Below are 17,001 nucleotides of genomic sequence, written 5' to 3'. Positions count from 1 at the left end.
TGTGTGTCTGTTTGTAGATGAAGGGGCTGAGGATCAAGTGGGTCCTCTACACAGGTTTCCCAGCCATGAACCTACCACCAGCGGGGAGAGGCGTAGACTCCTAGCCCCCTCCATCTCGGTGTCTGTGCCTGATGATGACCCTTACAATTCCGATGAGGAGTACTATGAGCATCCTTTGTTCAGCTCAGAATGGACCACCTCTAGTGTGCTCCCCAGTGTCACAGCGCAGAGTGCAGAGGCCCACTTAGGCCAGGAGAAAGGTGAACCAAGCATGGTCCCTTTTTGCTCCTCTTCCCTGGCCTGCAGCTTTGACCACCTGCATCATGTTAAGTGTGCCTTTATACAGAGTGGGAGGGACAGGAACCTGTTTTCTCTGCATGAAAGTCAAGTTCCTATATAAGTTGAATCTATCCAAATGCCTTAACAATTTATATGAAAGAAGCCTTACTGGAGGCATGAGAGCACTTCCTTTTTCTATGTCATTGCTTCTGAGAAGGAAGGAAAAGAGAGAGAGAGAGAGAGAGAGAGACAGAGAGAGAGAGAGAGAGAGAAGCAAAAATATATTCTATTAAAGTATGACTTCTTTCTGCTTCCTGCCAATAATCAGCTGGGAAGAACATATTCTTACCCAAACCAAAGACGATGACCCTAAATATAATTTTTTTCCTCCTTAGACATATAAAATTACTATTAAATAGCATTAGCTTTATTTTTAAGCTATGTTATTATGATAGTTCTTTAAAAGAGAAAGACTGAAGAATCTGCTGCAAGCAGAATAAATGTTATAGAAAGAATTTATTTCCCCATATCATGTAATTATCTACAGAAACTACAGAGGCTTCCCCAGGTGACTAAATCTTGGCCCACATCAGTAGAGATGGACTAAAATGAAGGAAATGATTCAAAGTCTTTGTCATTCTAGCCTTATAAAGCTCAGAGACTCCAGTATATAATTGGTTATAGTGAGGATAAAATAAGTACTGTAGGTGATGGGCTGCAATATGTCTCATTCTAAGTAGTTTTGGTGAAGAAGAAAAAGTACAGCTAAATATATTTTTGCTTAGATGAAGAGTGTATTTCCAAAAGGGGCAGTATTTAATATGAAAGCATATAGTTCTAAAGCAATAAGGAATAAGCTTATAGCTCACTAACTACAGTCATGATAATGAGCGTCTTCAAGGACCCTTTTGAAAACAGAGAAAACCAATACCTCAGGCTCTCCGATAAAGAAATATAACCCATATTAAGTTAAACTAAGTTATTCTAAACTTAATTTCTAAAATATGCAAGTTTCTAAATAAGGAACAATTGTAGGGAAATAAATATGATTTATACCAAATGAGAAAATGAAAAGCTAAAAAGCTACGGATTTGAAAACATGTAAATTAACTTGATTAAACTTTATCCAAAATGATAACATTATAATGCAGTTACATTAAAATTATTTTAACTGTAATCAAAATCTATGGCATTACAAAAATTTTCTTAAAATAACAAGTTAGAATCTAAATTTTTAAAATGCTACTTACATATTTAAATTACAAAAATAAAAGTGAGTGCTAAATGTGAAGAGATAGATGAAGTAGTTTTCTCTCTCTGTTTCTCTCTGATGGTATTAATATTTCTAAAAAAAAAAAAGAAATGAAAAGAAAATTCATTTTCTTTCTATCTGTAGTATTTCCCTCAGGGCTGTTTAAACAATGTACAATTATTTCATAAGAATTTTGTAAGAATCTTCCATTTACAAAGCTATAAAACAGCTTACATATTTCCCTCTAATTTCTTAAGTGACAAAATGGGATTTACTTATTTTTATTGACATTTCAAGTGTAAATGAGAAACAAATGAGTGCAATAACTCATGAACTTGAAAAGCTTGTCTTTATATCTTAAATGTTAACTTTTTAATGTGATATTCATGGTTTTGGGGGTGGTTATTTGACCGTTTGATTACCACTCAATTATCTTTCCTTGGTGATTTTAATTTGAATTACAGAAAGAAGACTTTATTACTAATGTGCATACTTTTTCTTTAGTGTCAAAGGGAATTATGTATGAACTACATTACTGATATTTCAGGGAGTTAATATAATAGTTGTGTCCCAGAGGTAGACTTTTGTAAATAGATTTAAAATTTACCTTGACTTTGTTTTTAACTTATTTTACTTTACTTACTTCTTGAAAATGTTCATTTTTTCCAACATCATATAATGCAATGAAGCTATCGTAACTTGACTTAGATAGTCCCTTACCTTGGAAATGCTAAATAAATTATATTTTAAGCAACTTTGGTGGACTTTGTTATAAAACTGTTAAGGTAGTTGGTTGGATATTTTTTTGAGGCAAAGCTTTTTTTATTCCCAAAGATTTCTTTAGCAAAATTTGCACATTTTAAATAAAGCAGTCGGGAATTCTTATGTAGGGGCTTCCTGCATTGGTGAAAACAGCACATGTCTAACAAATTTTAAGGCTTTTTTTTCAGTATATCAGTACATCCATCTTTTCACAACCATCTGTTATCCGGCAGCACCATCTCTTATTTCCAGCAAGCTTTCCACATGCGTGCAGCTTACTGCCGTTTCCACTAGGGTGATCAATCAATACAACCCTTTCAGCTCTCAAATTTTAAAATATATTGCCTTTTAATGAGACTTTAAAAGTCATCACTATTAGCAGATTATACATCATAGTTTTCCAACCAGTACATAATGTATGTTGCATAGAATATTAATTTGTTTATCCAAATGGCAAAATTAAAAAAACAGCCGCGGTCTTCATGAAGTCATTCTAACGGAGCTGAAAGTGTTCCTTAAGTAATATTTCTGTTGTTTCATGTATTGTTCTGTGGTCATAATGTCAACATCTCTTTCATTCCTAAGAAGAAGAAACGCTAGAGAGTCGGATGGCTGAGGAAGAGAAACCTGCTGCTCTTCCTGAGAAAGAGTATGGGACTGCTAAGTCCTCAGAGCAACCCGCAGGCCTCAGTAAGGGCCAAGTGGAGTCTAGTGTGGAGGCGCAAATAGATCCTGAAGAAAGTGCCCCAGCAGGGGCCCCACATGAGAAAAGTGTAAAAGAGGTCAAGGAGGTGTCTCCAGAAGTAAAAACCCCTTCCTCTGCCGGGGAAGGTGTGTCTTTCTCAGGATTTGCATGTTTTGTTCAAATGGTCTCTCTAGTGGCTTACCAACCTGATGCCTTTCCAACGCTATTTCGCTATTTCATCGCTGGGTCGTCTTACAAAATAACAAGTCCACTGTTGTAGGCTTAATGTGCAGAGAGTATGGCTTGCGCAAGTGCCATGTGGCAGCTTGGTTTTCCAGTGCTGTAGCTGATTCCTGATTTCCTTTGCCATGATACAATACGCTTTGCAGCCAGGCTGATGATGCTATGTGAGCTTCTTTTTTTGTTTTTTATTTTTTTTTTACCCACCCCCTCATCTCAAATGTTTGCCAGTCATATTGCTAATACATGTATATTTTTGTTTTTATTTTGGGGACAGCAATTCATATGCTTTTATTTCAAATCGTACAGCTGGATTTTGGCACATCAAGGCTTAAATGGTAGAATCGTTTTTGTTTGCAACCAAAATGTGCTATATATTTTATGCTTCAGTGAATACTGGTTTGATTTTCTTGAGCTCCTGCTGATGCTTCTCATATCATTTTCTCCCCATGGCAGCCAACCTTCTGATCATCCCCATATCTCTTGAGTTTTCATTAATCTAACCTTTATTAGAAGTTCATAAACTATTTTTTTATTGTTAAAACAGGACACATAAGTAGATAAGGTAATGATAATCCATACACTTGCTCTTTCAGAGATGGTTGAATTTTATTATTTTTCCCCAAGTCTTTTCCAGATAACTACATTTAGCTATAATGACCACAGTGAAATACCTTGGACCTTAAAACACAAGTGGGACAATAAAGCCTTTTGGATTGTTAAATAAATAAATATTAAAACGTGTTATCTCATTTCTTCAGAGCACCTCTAAAGTCAATACTAGCCAATGCTTTACCAGTTGGTCATGTTTCAAGGAATGAGGTGATGACCATGGGAAAAAAGTTATTTCAATAGTTGACTCTTTTGAAAAATTTGTTACTCACTTCTCCCCTGCCTTTTCCCATATCAACAGTATAATTCAGATTTTCTTATATCTGTCATAAGACTAAGTAATTATTAGAAATTTAAAATTTTAAATATGTGATAGAAATTGGCTTGTACATTATTAAGTCATATCACGTAAAATTGATAGCAAATATTTACTTAGATTTCTGAAATTTAATCTCAGATAAATTCTAAAAATTTATGCCAGTAACCTGTGGATGCCTAAAGAATTGGTCCTGACATTTGTTGATCAAGTTAACTGAAACTATTAACATTATATCATTGTGCATTACTTGGCCTTCTGCCCATAGCCTACCAATTCATTTTTAAATGACAAAACCAATGAAAATGTTCAGTAGAAATCAATTCGTATCTATATGTAGTCCTTACTATATATCCTTCTGTACCCTAACATTAGCTACTTATTCAATATTTGAATTTTGTTTCTTCTATAATACACATCACATAATGTTTAGGAGAGACTGAAAAACAAAAAAAGAGAAAAGAGTATCCAGAAGTATACTGTTTTTACAATTCCTTTGCACATTAATTTAACAACCAGAGTTCATTTTAGTAATAGTACACATATATCTCAGTCCTGACCTTTTCATATTGATTTTTACATGGGTAGCATGCTTGCATGTTCCATATTTTTCTTTTTATTCTACCATTCACTTGTCATTTCAAAATATAATTTTAAGCTTATTTCCTGAACGCTCTTGCCTATTATTTGTTTAAAAATCAACCCGATTACTTCAGATTTACTTACAGCCTCGAAGATGGAGTTCCATGATCAGCAGGAATTGACTCTCTCTGCAGCTGAGCCTTTAGACAAGAAGGAAAAGGAGTCAGAGAAGCAAAGTAAGCCTGGTGAAGACCTTAAACATGCTGCCTTAGTTTCTCAACCAGAGACAACTAAAACTTATCCTGATGAAAAGGACGTGCCAGGCACAGAAGAAGAAAAGGCACCCCTAGCTTTGTTTGGGCACACTCTTGTTGCCAACCTGGAAGACATGAAACAGAAGACAGAACCAAGCCTTGTAGTACCTGGCATTGACCTCCCTAAAGAGCCTCTAACTCCAAAAGAACAAAAAGACTGGTTCATCGAAATGCCAACAGAAGCAAAAAAGGATGAGTGGGGTTTAGTTGCTCCAGTATCTCCTGGCCCGCTGACTCCCATGAGGGAAAAAGACGTATTTGATGATATTCCAAAATGGGAAGGGAAACAATTTGATTCTCCCATGCCAAGTCCCTTTCAAGGTGGAAGCTTCACTCTTCCTTTAGATGTCATGAAGAGTGAAATAGTTACAGAAACATCACCCTTTGCCCCTGCCTTTTTACAGCCAGATGACAAAAAATCTCTGCAACAAACCAGTGGCCCAGCTACTGCCAAAGATAGTTCTGAAATTGAAGAGCCCCATAAGGATAAACCTGACAAAATGGCAGAAGTACCACCCTCAGAGGCAATGACTTTACCCAAAGATACTCACATTCCAGTTGTAGAAGAACATGTTATGGGAAAAGTCTTAGAGGAAGAAAAGGAGGCCATAAAACAGACTATGCAGCAAAAAGATATTTTCACCCCCAGTGGACAGGAACCTACACTTACTGAAAAGGAACCTGAGCTGAAGCTTGAAGAAAAAATCACCATTTCTGACAAAGAAGCGGTTCCAAAAGAGACTAGACCCCCAAAACTTGCAGATGAAGAAACAGGCATAATCCAGACCTCCACAGAGCACACTTTCTCAGAACAGAAAGGCCACGAGCCTACCACAGATATGTTGAAACAGGACTCATTCCCTGTAAGTTTGGAGCAAGCAGTTGCAGATTCAGCTGTGACCTCTAAAACACTGGAGAAAGCCATGACTGAACCATCTGCATTAATTGAAAAAAGCTCAATTCAGGAACTTTTTGATATGAGAGTCGATGACAAAGATAAGATTGAAGGAGTTGGAGCTGCAACATCAGCTGAACTTGACATGCCATTTTATGAAGATAAATCAGGAATGTCCAAGTATTTTGAAACATCTGCCTTGAAAGAAGAAGCAACAAAAAGCATTCAACCAGGCAGTGATTACTATGAACTGAGTGACACTAGAGAAAGTGTCCATGAGTCTATTGATACCATGTCTCCCATGCATAAAAATGGTGACAAGGAATTTCAAACAGGAAAAGAATCCCAGCCCAGTCCTCCAGCACAGGAAGCAGGGTACAGCACTCTTGCACAGACTTATCCATCTGACTTACCTGAAGAACCCAGTTCTCCTCAAGAAAGAATGTTCACTATTGATCCAAAAGTGTATGGAGAGAAAAGGGACCTCCACAGTAAGAATAAGGATGATTTGACCCTTAGCAGGAGTTTAGGACTTGGTGGTCGGTCTGCAATCGAACAAAGAAGCATGTCAATCAATTTGCCCATGTCTTGCCTAGATTCCATAGCTCTTGGATTTAACTTTGGTCGGGGACATGATCTTTCTCCTCTGGCTTCCGATATTCTAACCAACACTAGTGGAAGTATGGATGAAGGGGATGATTACCTTCCAGCCACCACACCTGCACTGGAGAAAGCCCCTTGCTTCCCTGTAGAAGGCAAAGAGGAAGAACAGATGGAGAAAGTAAAAGTTACTGGAGAAGAAAATACTCAAGTGGAGACAACATGTGAGTCTCCTTTCCTAGCCAAAGACTTTTACAAAAATGGTACTGTCATGGCACCTGACCTGCCTGAAATGCTAGATCTGGCAGGCACAAGGTCAAGATTGGCTTCTGTGAGTGCAGATGCTGAGATTGCCAGGAGGAAATCAGTCCCATCAGAGACTGTGGTTGAGGATAGTCGTACTGGCTTGCCCCCAGTAACTGATGAAAACCATGTCATTGCAAAAACAGACAGTCAGCTCGAAGACCTGGGCTACTGTGTGTTCAATAAATACACGGTCCCATTGCCATCACCTGTTCAAGACAGTGAGAACTTATCAGGGGAGAGTGGTTCCTTTTATGAAGGCACTGATGATAAAGTTCGAAGAGATTTGGCCACAGACCTTTCATTGATTGAAGTGAAACTGGCAGCAGCCGGAAGAGTCAAAGATGAGTTCAGTGTAGACAAAGAAGCATCCCTGCCTATCTCTGGTGACAAATCAGGACTGAGTAAGGAGTTTGACCAAGAGAGGAAAGCTAGTGATAGGCTGGATACTGTACTAGAAAAGAGTGAAGAACATGCTGATTCAAAAGAACATGCCAAGAAAACTGAAGAGGCTGGTGATAAAGTGGAAACATTTGGATTAGGAGTAACCTACGAACAAGCTTTGGCCAAAGATTTGTCAATACCAACAGATGCATCCTCTGAGAAGGCAGCAAAGGGTCTTAGTTCAGTGCCAGAGGTAGCTGAGGTAGAACCATCAAAAAAAGCAGAACAAGGTCTGGATTTTGCTGCCAACAAGGCTGTCCAGGGTCAAATAGATGTTAAAATTAGTGACTTTGGACAGATGGCTTCAGGGCTAAACATAGATGCTAGAAGGGCAACAGAGCTAAAACTTGAGGCTACACAGGACATGACCCCCTCATCCAAAGCACCACAGGAGGCAGATGCATTTATGGGTGTTGAGCCTGGCCACATGAAAGAAGGCACCAAAGTTAGTGAGACAGAAGTCAAAGAGAAAGTGGCCAAGCCTGACTTGGTGCACCAGGAGGCTGTAGACAAGGAGGAGTCCTATGAGTCTAGTGGTGAGCATGAAAGTCTCACCATGGAGTCCCTGAAAGCTGATGAGGGCAAGAAGGAAACATCTCCCGAATCATCTCTAATTCAAGATGAGATTGCCATCAAATTGTCAGTGGAAATACCTTGTCCACCTACTGTTTCAGAGGCTGATTTAGCTACAGATGAGAGAGCTGATGTCCAGATGGAATTTATTCAAGGGCCAAAAGAAGAAAGCAAAGAGACCCCAGATATATCCATCACACCTTCTGATGTTGCAGAGCCAGTGCATGAAGCAATCGTATCTGAACCAGCAGAGGTTCAGAGTGAGGAAGAAGAGATAGAAGCCCAGGGAGAATATGATAAACTGCTCTTCCGCTCAGATACCCTTCAGATTACTGACTTGGGTGCCTCAGGTGCCAGGGAGGAATTTGTGGAGACCTGCCCAGGTGAACACAAAGGAGTGATTGAGTCCGTTGTGACCATCGAGGATGATTTCATCACTGTAGTGCAAACCACAACTGATGAAGGGGAGTCAGGGTCCCACAGTGTGCGTTTTGCAGCCCTAGACCAGCCTGAGGTGGAAAGGAGACCATCCCCTCATGACGAAGAAGAGTTCGAAGTAGAAGAGGCAGCTGAAGCCCAGGCAGAACCCAAAGATGGTTCTCCGGAAGCTCCAGCTTCCCCTGAGAGAGAAGAGGTTGCACTTTCTGAATATAAGACAGAAACCTATGACGATTACAAAGACGAGACCACCATTGATGACTCCATCATGGATGCTGACAGCCTCTGGGTGGACACTCAAGGTGTGCATTATTATTATTATTATTTTTTAGTTTTCTACTCCCAACTCAAACACAATAACTTATGGGAATTTTTTTTCATTTAAATATTTAAAAATACCTCTTTATCTCTTTATTTTGCGTTTTGTTAAATATATAAAGGATTTTGTACACTCGTTACTAATGTTTTCACTGTTGTTGTTGTTGTCATGATTTGCTTTGATCCACAGATGATGATAGGAGCATCATGACAGAACAGTTAGAAACTATTCCTAAAGAGGAGAAAGCTGAAAAGGAAGCTCGGAGATCATCTCTTGAGAAACATAGAAAAGAAAAGCCTTTTAAAACTGGGAGAGGCAGAATTTCCACTCCTGAAAGAAAAGTAGCTAAAAAGGAACCTAGCACAGTCTCCAGAGATGAAGTGAGAAGGAAAAAAGGTTCATTTAACAATCACTTCTTTGAAAATGTTTTTGAAGTAATTCATTATTACTTTTTTGCAGAAAAACTGCCTAACAGTGGTAACTAATTATTTATAAAATTTTGTTCGGTTTTGCTCCAAGTGTTTATTTTTTCCTGATGGTATGCTTTTTGTGTTTTCTTATTCATAGCAGTTTATAAGAAGGCTGAACTTGCTAAAAAAACAGAAGTTCAGGCCCACTCTCCCTCCAGGAAATTCATTTTAAAACCTGCTATCAAATATACTAGACCAACTCATCTCTCCTGTGTTAAGCGGAAAACCACAGGTGACTGTTCAATTCTGCAATGTGACTGGCAAACATAGACATGTATTTTTTTTTTAATCTCATTACTGTAGCAGCTTCTTCATTTTGTTTTTCTTCCAAGAATTTCAGCAGTCATGAACAATTTTGCTATTAAGTGTCTTGTATCATTATTCTTTTTCCCCCTTCCTTACAGAAAAGGTCATGACCATCTGTTTCTTTGTCATGCTCAGACATAACAGTGCGTGATTGTATCTTGGCATTGTGCTCTAGTGTCACGTTCTGGGGATTCCTATTTTCATTCTGTGTGTTTGGTTAGACGATGGCGATGAATTTAACCGTGGTATGCATTCTCATTATTTTGCATATTTATCTCTTTCATGCTTAAACTCATAAATATTTGTCCTATTTTCTACATTGTTACTGCCAAATCTGTTACTGATGTTGATGAATTTATTGAAAACCACTAAGAATATGTAGCGATTTAGATATTGAAAATGAAAAGCAAGCCAGGAAGTGAAATTGTGGTTTGCAAAATTACTTTGCTTTTGCTGAAAAAAAAAAGAAAACAAATTTTTCTGGTAATTATTTCAGATTTTATTCCTCATATCCAAAATTAGCAAGGTTTTTACTTTACTGAGCTACATCTCTCAGCTGATATTTTTGTCATGGGGACTTTCTTAAATATGTTGGATCCAAACTGTTTGACTTTTCTGTAGAATTCAGTATTCAAAAATTCTAAGATAAAACTCTCCCTTTTAAGGAGGATTTTAAGTTAGACATAAACTTCAATTTATTTTTATTTTGCTACCTACTTATTTCTCTTCTTCAAATACGTATTTTTTCCTAAGTTTATAAAACTGGTAAAACAAAGGAATGAAACATGTTGGAAACCATCATAAAAACCCCTACAAGTATCTGTAATGCCAACTTTTTTCTAAATTTCAGTGAAAAGTATTTATTTTATATGTTTAAGTATACTAGGATAATCTTACCTTACAGTATATTTTATTTTAGCATTTATTAAGTGGCATGCTTGTAGTCTACAAAATAACAGATTGCTAAATAAGAAAGGAATATTTTTCTTTCCATTGTACATCATCAATGCTTCTATATAAATCTGTGGATGATTTTAAAAGTTCAGAGGAACATTAGCCTTTGTGAGAAACAGAAAATCAAGGTAACTGATGTTTTCATTTTAGCCATTGAAAATTCCAAGTATTTTGTATTTGTGTTCTTCATCTAGAAATCATATCATGTGCTTTCCTTCAAAAATAAGTATTTAAGGCAGGATTTGAAAATGGAAGGTTTATATATACACACACCTTGTTAAAGCTTTAGGGTGAAGAATATCTCTGAAGCTAGAATTTAGGAATTAACATGATATACCTCAGTTCATTTTCTCAGGTTTTTAGCTTCATTAAACTTAATAGCAATTAATAGCTTCATTAAACTTAATAGCAAAATTGCTTGGGCAAGCAGAATCTCCTGATTTAGCATGAAAACTCTATAACCTACCTGAAAGGATGAAAGATATCATCAGGACTGTGGAACTTTAGATAAAATGTAAAATGGTTTGTTTACGTGTCATTGGTATTCAATTGACCGCATTGAAAGTAAATTGTGTTTTTATTAATTCTTTAAAAGAAATTTAAAATCTTTGGACTAATTAAGATTTTCCTTTATTCTGGTCTAATGTTAAGATACTTTAGGAGAAAGCATGTATCAGATATAGGTGTCATTGGTTTGAAGCAAGCTATACACGTCACAAGAATTTGAGTTATGTTACAGAGGTAGTAAGGAGGCATTGTTTTTACCGCTTCCTTAAAAACAATGAGTCCTAGAATCTGAATAATCTCACTAGCTAGACCAACATGACATAAAGCATGTTGCAGACAGTTACTATTTTTGTGTTAGAACTGTACATGTCATAAAAGTACCTTTTTGAAACTTATTCAGAGGGCTTATAAGGATACATATTTTTTTTTCTGAGGGTTTCTATTTTATGAATGAAAATTAAGGAGGAATAAACACACAAGCTTGATTATTTTGTTTTCTAAGCCCAGTTTTCAAATGTAGATGGTTTTCCAAACCACAAAGGATTGTTTTAAATCATGAGAGCTAAGCCAACACAGGTAAGTCATCACCCAAAATATGCTAGAGATAATGGAGTTTAAAATTGAAACCAGAAGCATAAAACAGCAGCAAGAGAAACAACAGTAACAGATGTGGTAATAATTTCTTACAGGAAGTGCATGTGTAGAACATATTCTGTATTTACTGAACTTAAATTTTCTCTCGTGTTTTCTGTTCTTGACAAGCTATTTTTCTTCCTTCTCGTGGCATTTTCACATCAAACAAGTGTGTCGTTCATGTTGTGAAATGAAGGGGTGCAAAGGGAAAGGGGTTGACTTATCATGACAGTTTGAAATGTAAAATGCCAAAATATCTATTGGTATGCCAGTGGCTTCCAGAACAAGAAGAGGGTTTGGAAATCTCTGTGAGCCCTCGTCTATGTATCATGCAAACCCCAGAAACCAATCAGCATCCTTTTTCTTAAATTTTGCAAACTTCACATTGCTATTCTGTAATTTCTGTTCTAAAGGATCTATACATATACTCTAGTGACTCAAAGGTATGTTGGTAACCCATAGAAAAATTATGTGGTGTGCTTACCTGTGCTTTGGTAGACAATGGATTATATTAATTAGCACACACTATAGTTGGAGCCACATGCTATGTTACTGTTATTCAGGTTTCGTGAATTACTGAATTTGAGTCTCAAAATAAGCAAACTTTTGCTTTGCATTAGTCTTTTGACACAACAGAATATCCTAAAGGTATTTAAACGTGCATTTATGAGTTTTTAGCCACTGAGTTTGGGGTTGTTTGTCTTTTATTTTCAACAGCAGCAGGTGGGGAATCAGCTGTGGCTCCCAGTGTATTTAAACAGGCAAAGGACAAAGTCTCTGTGAGTAAAATAAGTTTTTCCTTGTTCTTCATTTGAAGTTCCTTTGGTATTAGTTGCAACATTGGAATAACTTTTGATATTGTTTAGACATTTACTCTTAAAAGTCATTTTAAATAGTTTGCTCACCCAGAAGATTCTCCGTGGCATACAGGCATGGAAGGATGAATGTCTTCTGGGATGGCATATGATGGTAATTGGTGAGGATGCAACTGGACTGCCTCCTTACTAGTAAGACAAAAACATATAAAGCAGCACAATGATATGGCAAAAATAAGGAAGCCGAACTTATTTACTTTTTATAAAATCAAACCATATAATCAATAGTGACTATATTTTATAATATACTTTCATTGTTTTTGTTACAAAATAAAATCTGACCAAATGAAGCAATGTACACAAGCAAAAATAAGTGAAAATCAATTATAATCTCCTTATCATAAAGGTAAATACAGTTACCATTTTGATATAAAATTTTAAATTTTTTCTATACATTTATAGGCTTAACAACAAAAATGAGAACACCATGTGTCAATGTTTAAATTAAACAGTAAATGTACTTCCCTGTCATTGAACATTTTGTAATAGTTTTAATGACTACATAATACTGCATTTTATTTCTTTGCAATGATATACTTAATCAGTTTCCTATTGTTTGACATTTAAACTTTTGTTGGTACCATTATTTTAACAATATTACTTTAGAGAACTTTTTGGCTAAGTTCAGTTCAGAAATGCATTTGTATGCCATTTCCTTCAGATAATTTTCTACTAGTGAAATTATTGCAAGAAAAATGTTCATATTTAAAGTTTTTGTTTCATATTGCCAAATTGCCCTCTGTAAAGTTTCTACCTACTTACACATTCTGTTTAAGAAGAGTGTTCATATTCATTATTATTACTACATATTTTATATTGCTCTACATTTGCCAAATTATGGAGATGGCATATATTATTTAAAAATTTATTTTGGTTGTATTAATGGTGTTTAACTTCTTCATATGTTTATAAATCTTTTCTAATTTTTTCCTGTGAAATTTATTTTTATATTATTAACTATATTTTAATGACTAAAACCAACATAAAGTATTTTTACTCCTTTATGACTGAAATAAAAAAATTAAAAGGCTAGTAATGAAATCCTAAAATTGGAACAAGTAATTTGAATTAATTAGTAACTATAACAATGTTCTGAGTCTGAGCAAACACATAATATGTAAGTCACAATTCTTAGTTTACCTTTCTAAAAATCAATACGATTTTAGACTTCCACTTTTATTTATTATAAAAAGTAGTGATTCATTTCCTATGACAGGCAAATCTTTGATCTTGAACTTGAGGGGTTTTAGACTGGTAAAGGATGATACTTGATTTTTATACAAATGTTTCAGATACATTCCTGAACATATGGCAAGCAACAGAATTCATTTATTGCTTTGGTAAACATTAGGCTTTATTATAAACGCAATGTGATTTCAAGATTTGTATTTCTTTACCTTCTGTTTCCAAACTAATGATTTATGGTGGTTAACCATAGGGCTATGAAACAGACCATGTTCAAATCTGGAACAACTATTAGTTATATGACCCTTTTCTTCCTATTTCTTAATTTTCTAAAAATAAAGGGAGAGGACAAAATTCCTATATCATGAGTTAGTTATAAAAATTAAATGTAATAATGCTATAAAACAGTATGCAGTATAATGCTTAGAACGTAGCATTCATTTAATAAATGATAATAGTTGTTAGTTATTATTTTAATTAACTGAACAGTGGAAGTTTTCAGGAGCAAATATAGAAAACAAGTCTGAGATTTCCTCCTTCAGGTTGACATTATTTGGAACATTTTTAGGAAATTTTTAAGCCCCTTGGTCTTTGCGTAACTCAGTAGATTCAGCACTTGGAACAGAACTATATGCATTATCTGACAGAAAACAAACTTCTTTGTTTCTAAATACCCATCTTGTCTTTCTGAAGAAGAATTAGTCCTTCAGTCTCTCTTTTTTTCTCATTTATTAGCTTTTTTCTTCCTAATGCCATATCCTTGTCCTATAAGTTTTCTAAAACCCTGAGTACCTTTTATTTGATTTAGCACTTATATTCAGTATATCCATCAGAACAGTTCTCTGATTTTTTTGTCATTGTATCCTCTTTTTAATTCACTTTTTTTAACTTAATTTTTTTCTGTGGGTACATAGTAGGTGTATATATTTATGGAATGACTGTGATTATTTTTTTAAATTGCTCTTTATTAGGAACCAGACCCATCCATAACCCTGCATTTCACTTGGTTTTTCTGTTTGTTTGTTTGTTTAGTATTAATAGTTGTCTTTCTTAACTACAAGCAATCCAATTAATTTTTATCTTTTATATCACACTTTTGAAACTCACTCCTTTGTGGGTAGGATCAATCAAAAAAGAATGACTTGTCCTGACCCAATTGCACTTCCCACTCAAGATACTGGGTCCATGAAACAAGAAGTGATTTGTACAGTCTAAATATTTATGTCTCTGTTGTAGCTACAGAGGTTAAAACCTGATGTAAAATCTCAATTTTATCTGTCATTTTTGTAACAGCTAAATCAAATTAATTATTTGAAGATAAGAATCTCCTTGGCTTTGTTGTACTTATCTATATTTTTGTCACCCATGAGACATATGGCATCCGGCATAGCTTTCTCCAAAAGCCATACATTCTTCCAAATTATAGTTGCAGACAGTCTCCCCAGGGGTTATCAACACCTGTAAATTAAATTGTGATTTTTATTGGCAATCTTTTCAGTCCTGACTTTCCTTTTTAGAATTCATAACACATCATGCAGACTACAGTCTTTGCATAAAAATGTTATTAGTTCTATGGTATACCTTAGTCTACAGTATGTGTTTTACTTATAAAATGAACTAATTATATATAAACTCTGAAAATTTTCTGTTGAAGTCAATTTAGATTACCTGAAAATAAATTTTGTCAATCTTTAAAAATACTTTTTTTATTATTAAGCCTCAAATATACCTTGTTCTAAAATTCTTGAAGCATGATTAAGATATGGATTATATGTGCACCTTAAAGGCTGAGTTTATTAAAGGAATAATTCCAGCAGATTGGATGTTGGAAGATATTTCCAAATGTGGATAATAAAACTTAGGAATTAATTAGAGACTCTATACATAGAATCCAAAAATAATATTTTATCTACATTATCCTTAAATGAGAGAACTAGTATAGAATCATTTTTTAAAAAAACAAAATTTAATCACTCAGCATTGTTTTTCAAACCAGCAAAAAGAGTTTGGCTAGTTGTCACTTGTAACATTCTTTCTATATTAAGGCTTATTCTATTAAAAAAAAAAAAAGAGAGAGAGAGAGACTTGCTTTGGTCTCAGGATTTCAAAGAGCTGATTCCTTTATATCTAAGCAATATTATTATTTCTTCTGTCCTTCCTTCCATCCATCTATCCACCCACTCATTCATCATTTATTCAAAAATTATCCATTGGTATCTACTATGTACCAAACATAAGCAATCACATTTGGAAGTAAAGAAGAGCAAATAACATGGATAGCTGTTCTAGACCTGGTTAATATAAAATAAAATGATTTAGCATTATTTTTGTGTTTTATTTGTATAACAGATTATTTTATTTTATTTTTAATCAGGTTGTCCCTGTGCAGGCTTGTTACAAGGGTATATTACGCGATGCTGAGGTTTGGGCTTATATTGATTCCATCACCCAAATAGTGAACATAGTTCCCAATAGGAAGTTTTTCAATCCTTCCCCCACTTTTGGAGTCCCCAGTGTCTACTGTTGCCATCTTTGTGTCCGTGTGTATCCAGTGTTTAGCTCCCACTTATCAATGAGAACATGCGATATTTGGTTTTGTTACAACAGACATTTTTATATGAGTATTATTAAGTTAATTTTGGCTTAAAAGAGCTGTTCAATGAAAATCTCTTCTCATCTAAATACACATCTCTATCATTGATTATAACCATTTATCATGTGTTCTTATTAAAAAGACTTTGAGTTTCTTATACATTTAATCTTCTTTTATTATTTTCCTTTTACTTCATAGTTTGGTTTATTTTGTGCTTTTGTTTGTTTTCTTTCATGGCTAGAATTCTACCTTGTCAAAGATTCCTGCTTTACAGGGTAGCACAAAGTCCCCAAGATACAGCTCAGCCTGCCCTAGCACGACTAAAAGGGCTACATTTTCTGACAGTTTATTAATACAGTCCACCTCAGCAGGCTCCACAGACCGTTTGCCATACTCAAAATCAGGGAACAAGGTAAGATAGCAGGTCAATAAAAGGTGCAGAAAGAAATAGAATTTGGGAGAAGGTTATGTTATAGAAAATAATTCAGGAAATGTATTAAAGCAGATACTTTACATTCTGAAGTGTTTGACACATAAACCATAGGCCCTTTTAAAACAAATACAAATTAAAAATTTTGATAAACAGGGCCGGGCATGGTGGCTCACGCCTGTAATCCCAGCACTTTGGGAGGCCGAGGCGGGTGGATCACGAGGTCGAGAGATCGAGACCATCCTGGTCAAAATGGTGAAACCCCGTCTCTACTAAAAATACAAAAAATTAGCTGGGCATGGTGGCGCGTGCCTGTAATCCCAGCTACTGAGGAGGCTGAGGCAGGAGAATTGCCTGAACCCAGGAGGCGGAGGTTGCGGTGAGCCGAGATTGCACCATTGCACTCCAGCCTGGGTAACAAGAGCGAAACTCCG

The 17,001-nt window shown here is 35.6% G+C and overlaps 1 protein-coding gene across 40 annotated transcripts in view; it reads left to right on the top strand.

Annotated features, from left to right (window-relative positions):
• MAP2 (microtubule associated protein 2) overlaps nucleotides 1–17,001 on the top strand; it is a 302,193-nt gene that overhangs the window by 255,874 nt on the left and 29,318 nt on the right. For 5 of the 40 annotated variants that reach the window (XM_032278382.1, XM_032278381.1, XM_032278378.1 and 2 more), the window contains 6 exons: nucleotides 4,863–8,597; nucleotides 8,804–9,010; nucleotides 9,182–9,316; nucleotides 12,202–12,263; nucleotides 15,919–15,966; nucleotides 16,379–16,549. In XM_032278382.1, coding sequence (XP_032134273.1) covers nucleotides 4,863–8,597; nucleotides 8,804–9,010; nucleotides 9,182–9,316; nucleotides 12,202–12,263; nucleotides 15,919–15,966; nucleotides 16,379–16,549 — 4,358 coding nt within the window. Of the gene's footprint in view, nucleotides 1–2,878; nucleotides 3,125–4,862; nucleotides 8,598–8,803; nucleotides 9,011–9,181; nucleotides 9,317–12,201; nucleotides 12,264–15,918; nucleotides 15,967–16,378; nucleotides 16,550–17,001 lie in introns of all 40 variants that reach the window. The other 35 variants (XM_032278391.1, XM_032278397.1, XM_032278396.1 and 32 more) reach the window with 16 other exon arrangements.

Source organism: Sapajus apella, unplaced genomic scaffold (assembly GCF_009761245.1).
Source record: "Sapajus apella isolate SASKATOON/1434 unplaced genomic scaffold, GSC_monkey_1.0 scaffold10, whole genome shotgun sequence".
Lineage (NCBI taxonomy): Eukaryota > Metazoa > Chordata > Mammalia > Primates > Cebidae > Sapajus > Sapajus apella.
Note: the sequence above shows the minus strand (reverse complement) of the source record. Positions and strands in the feature narration are given on the sequence as shown.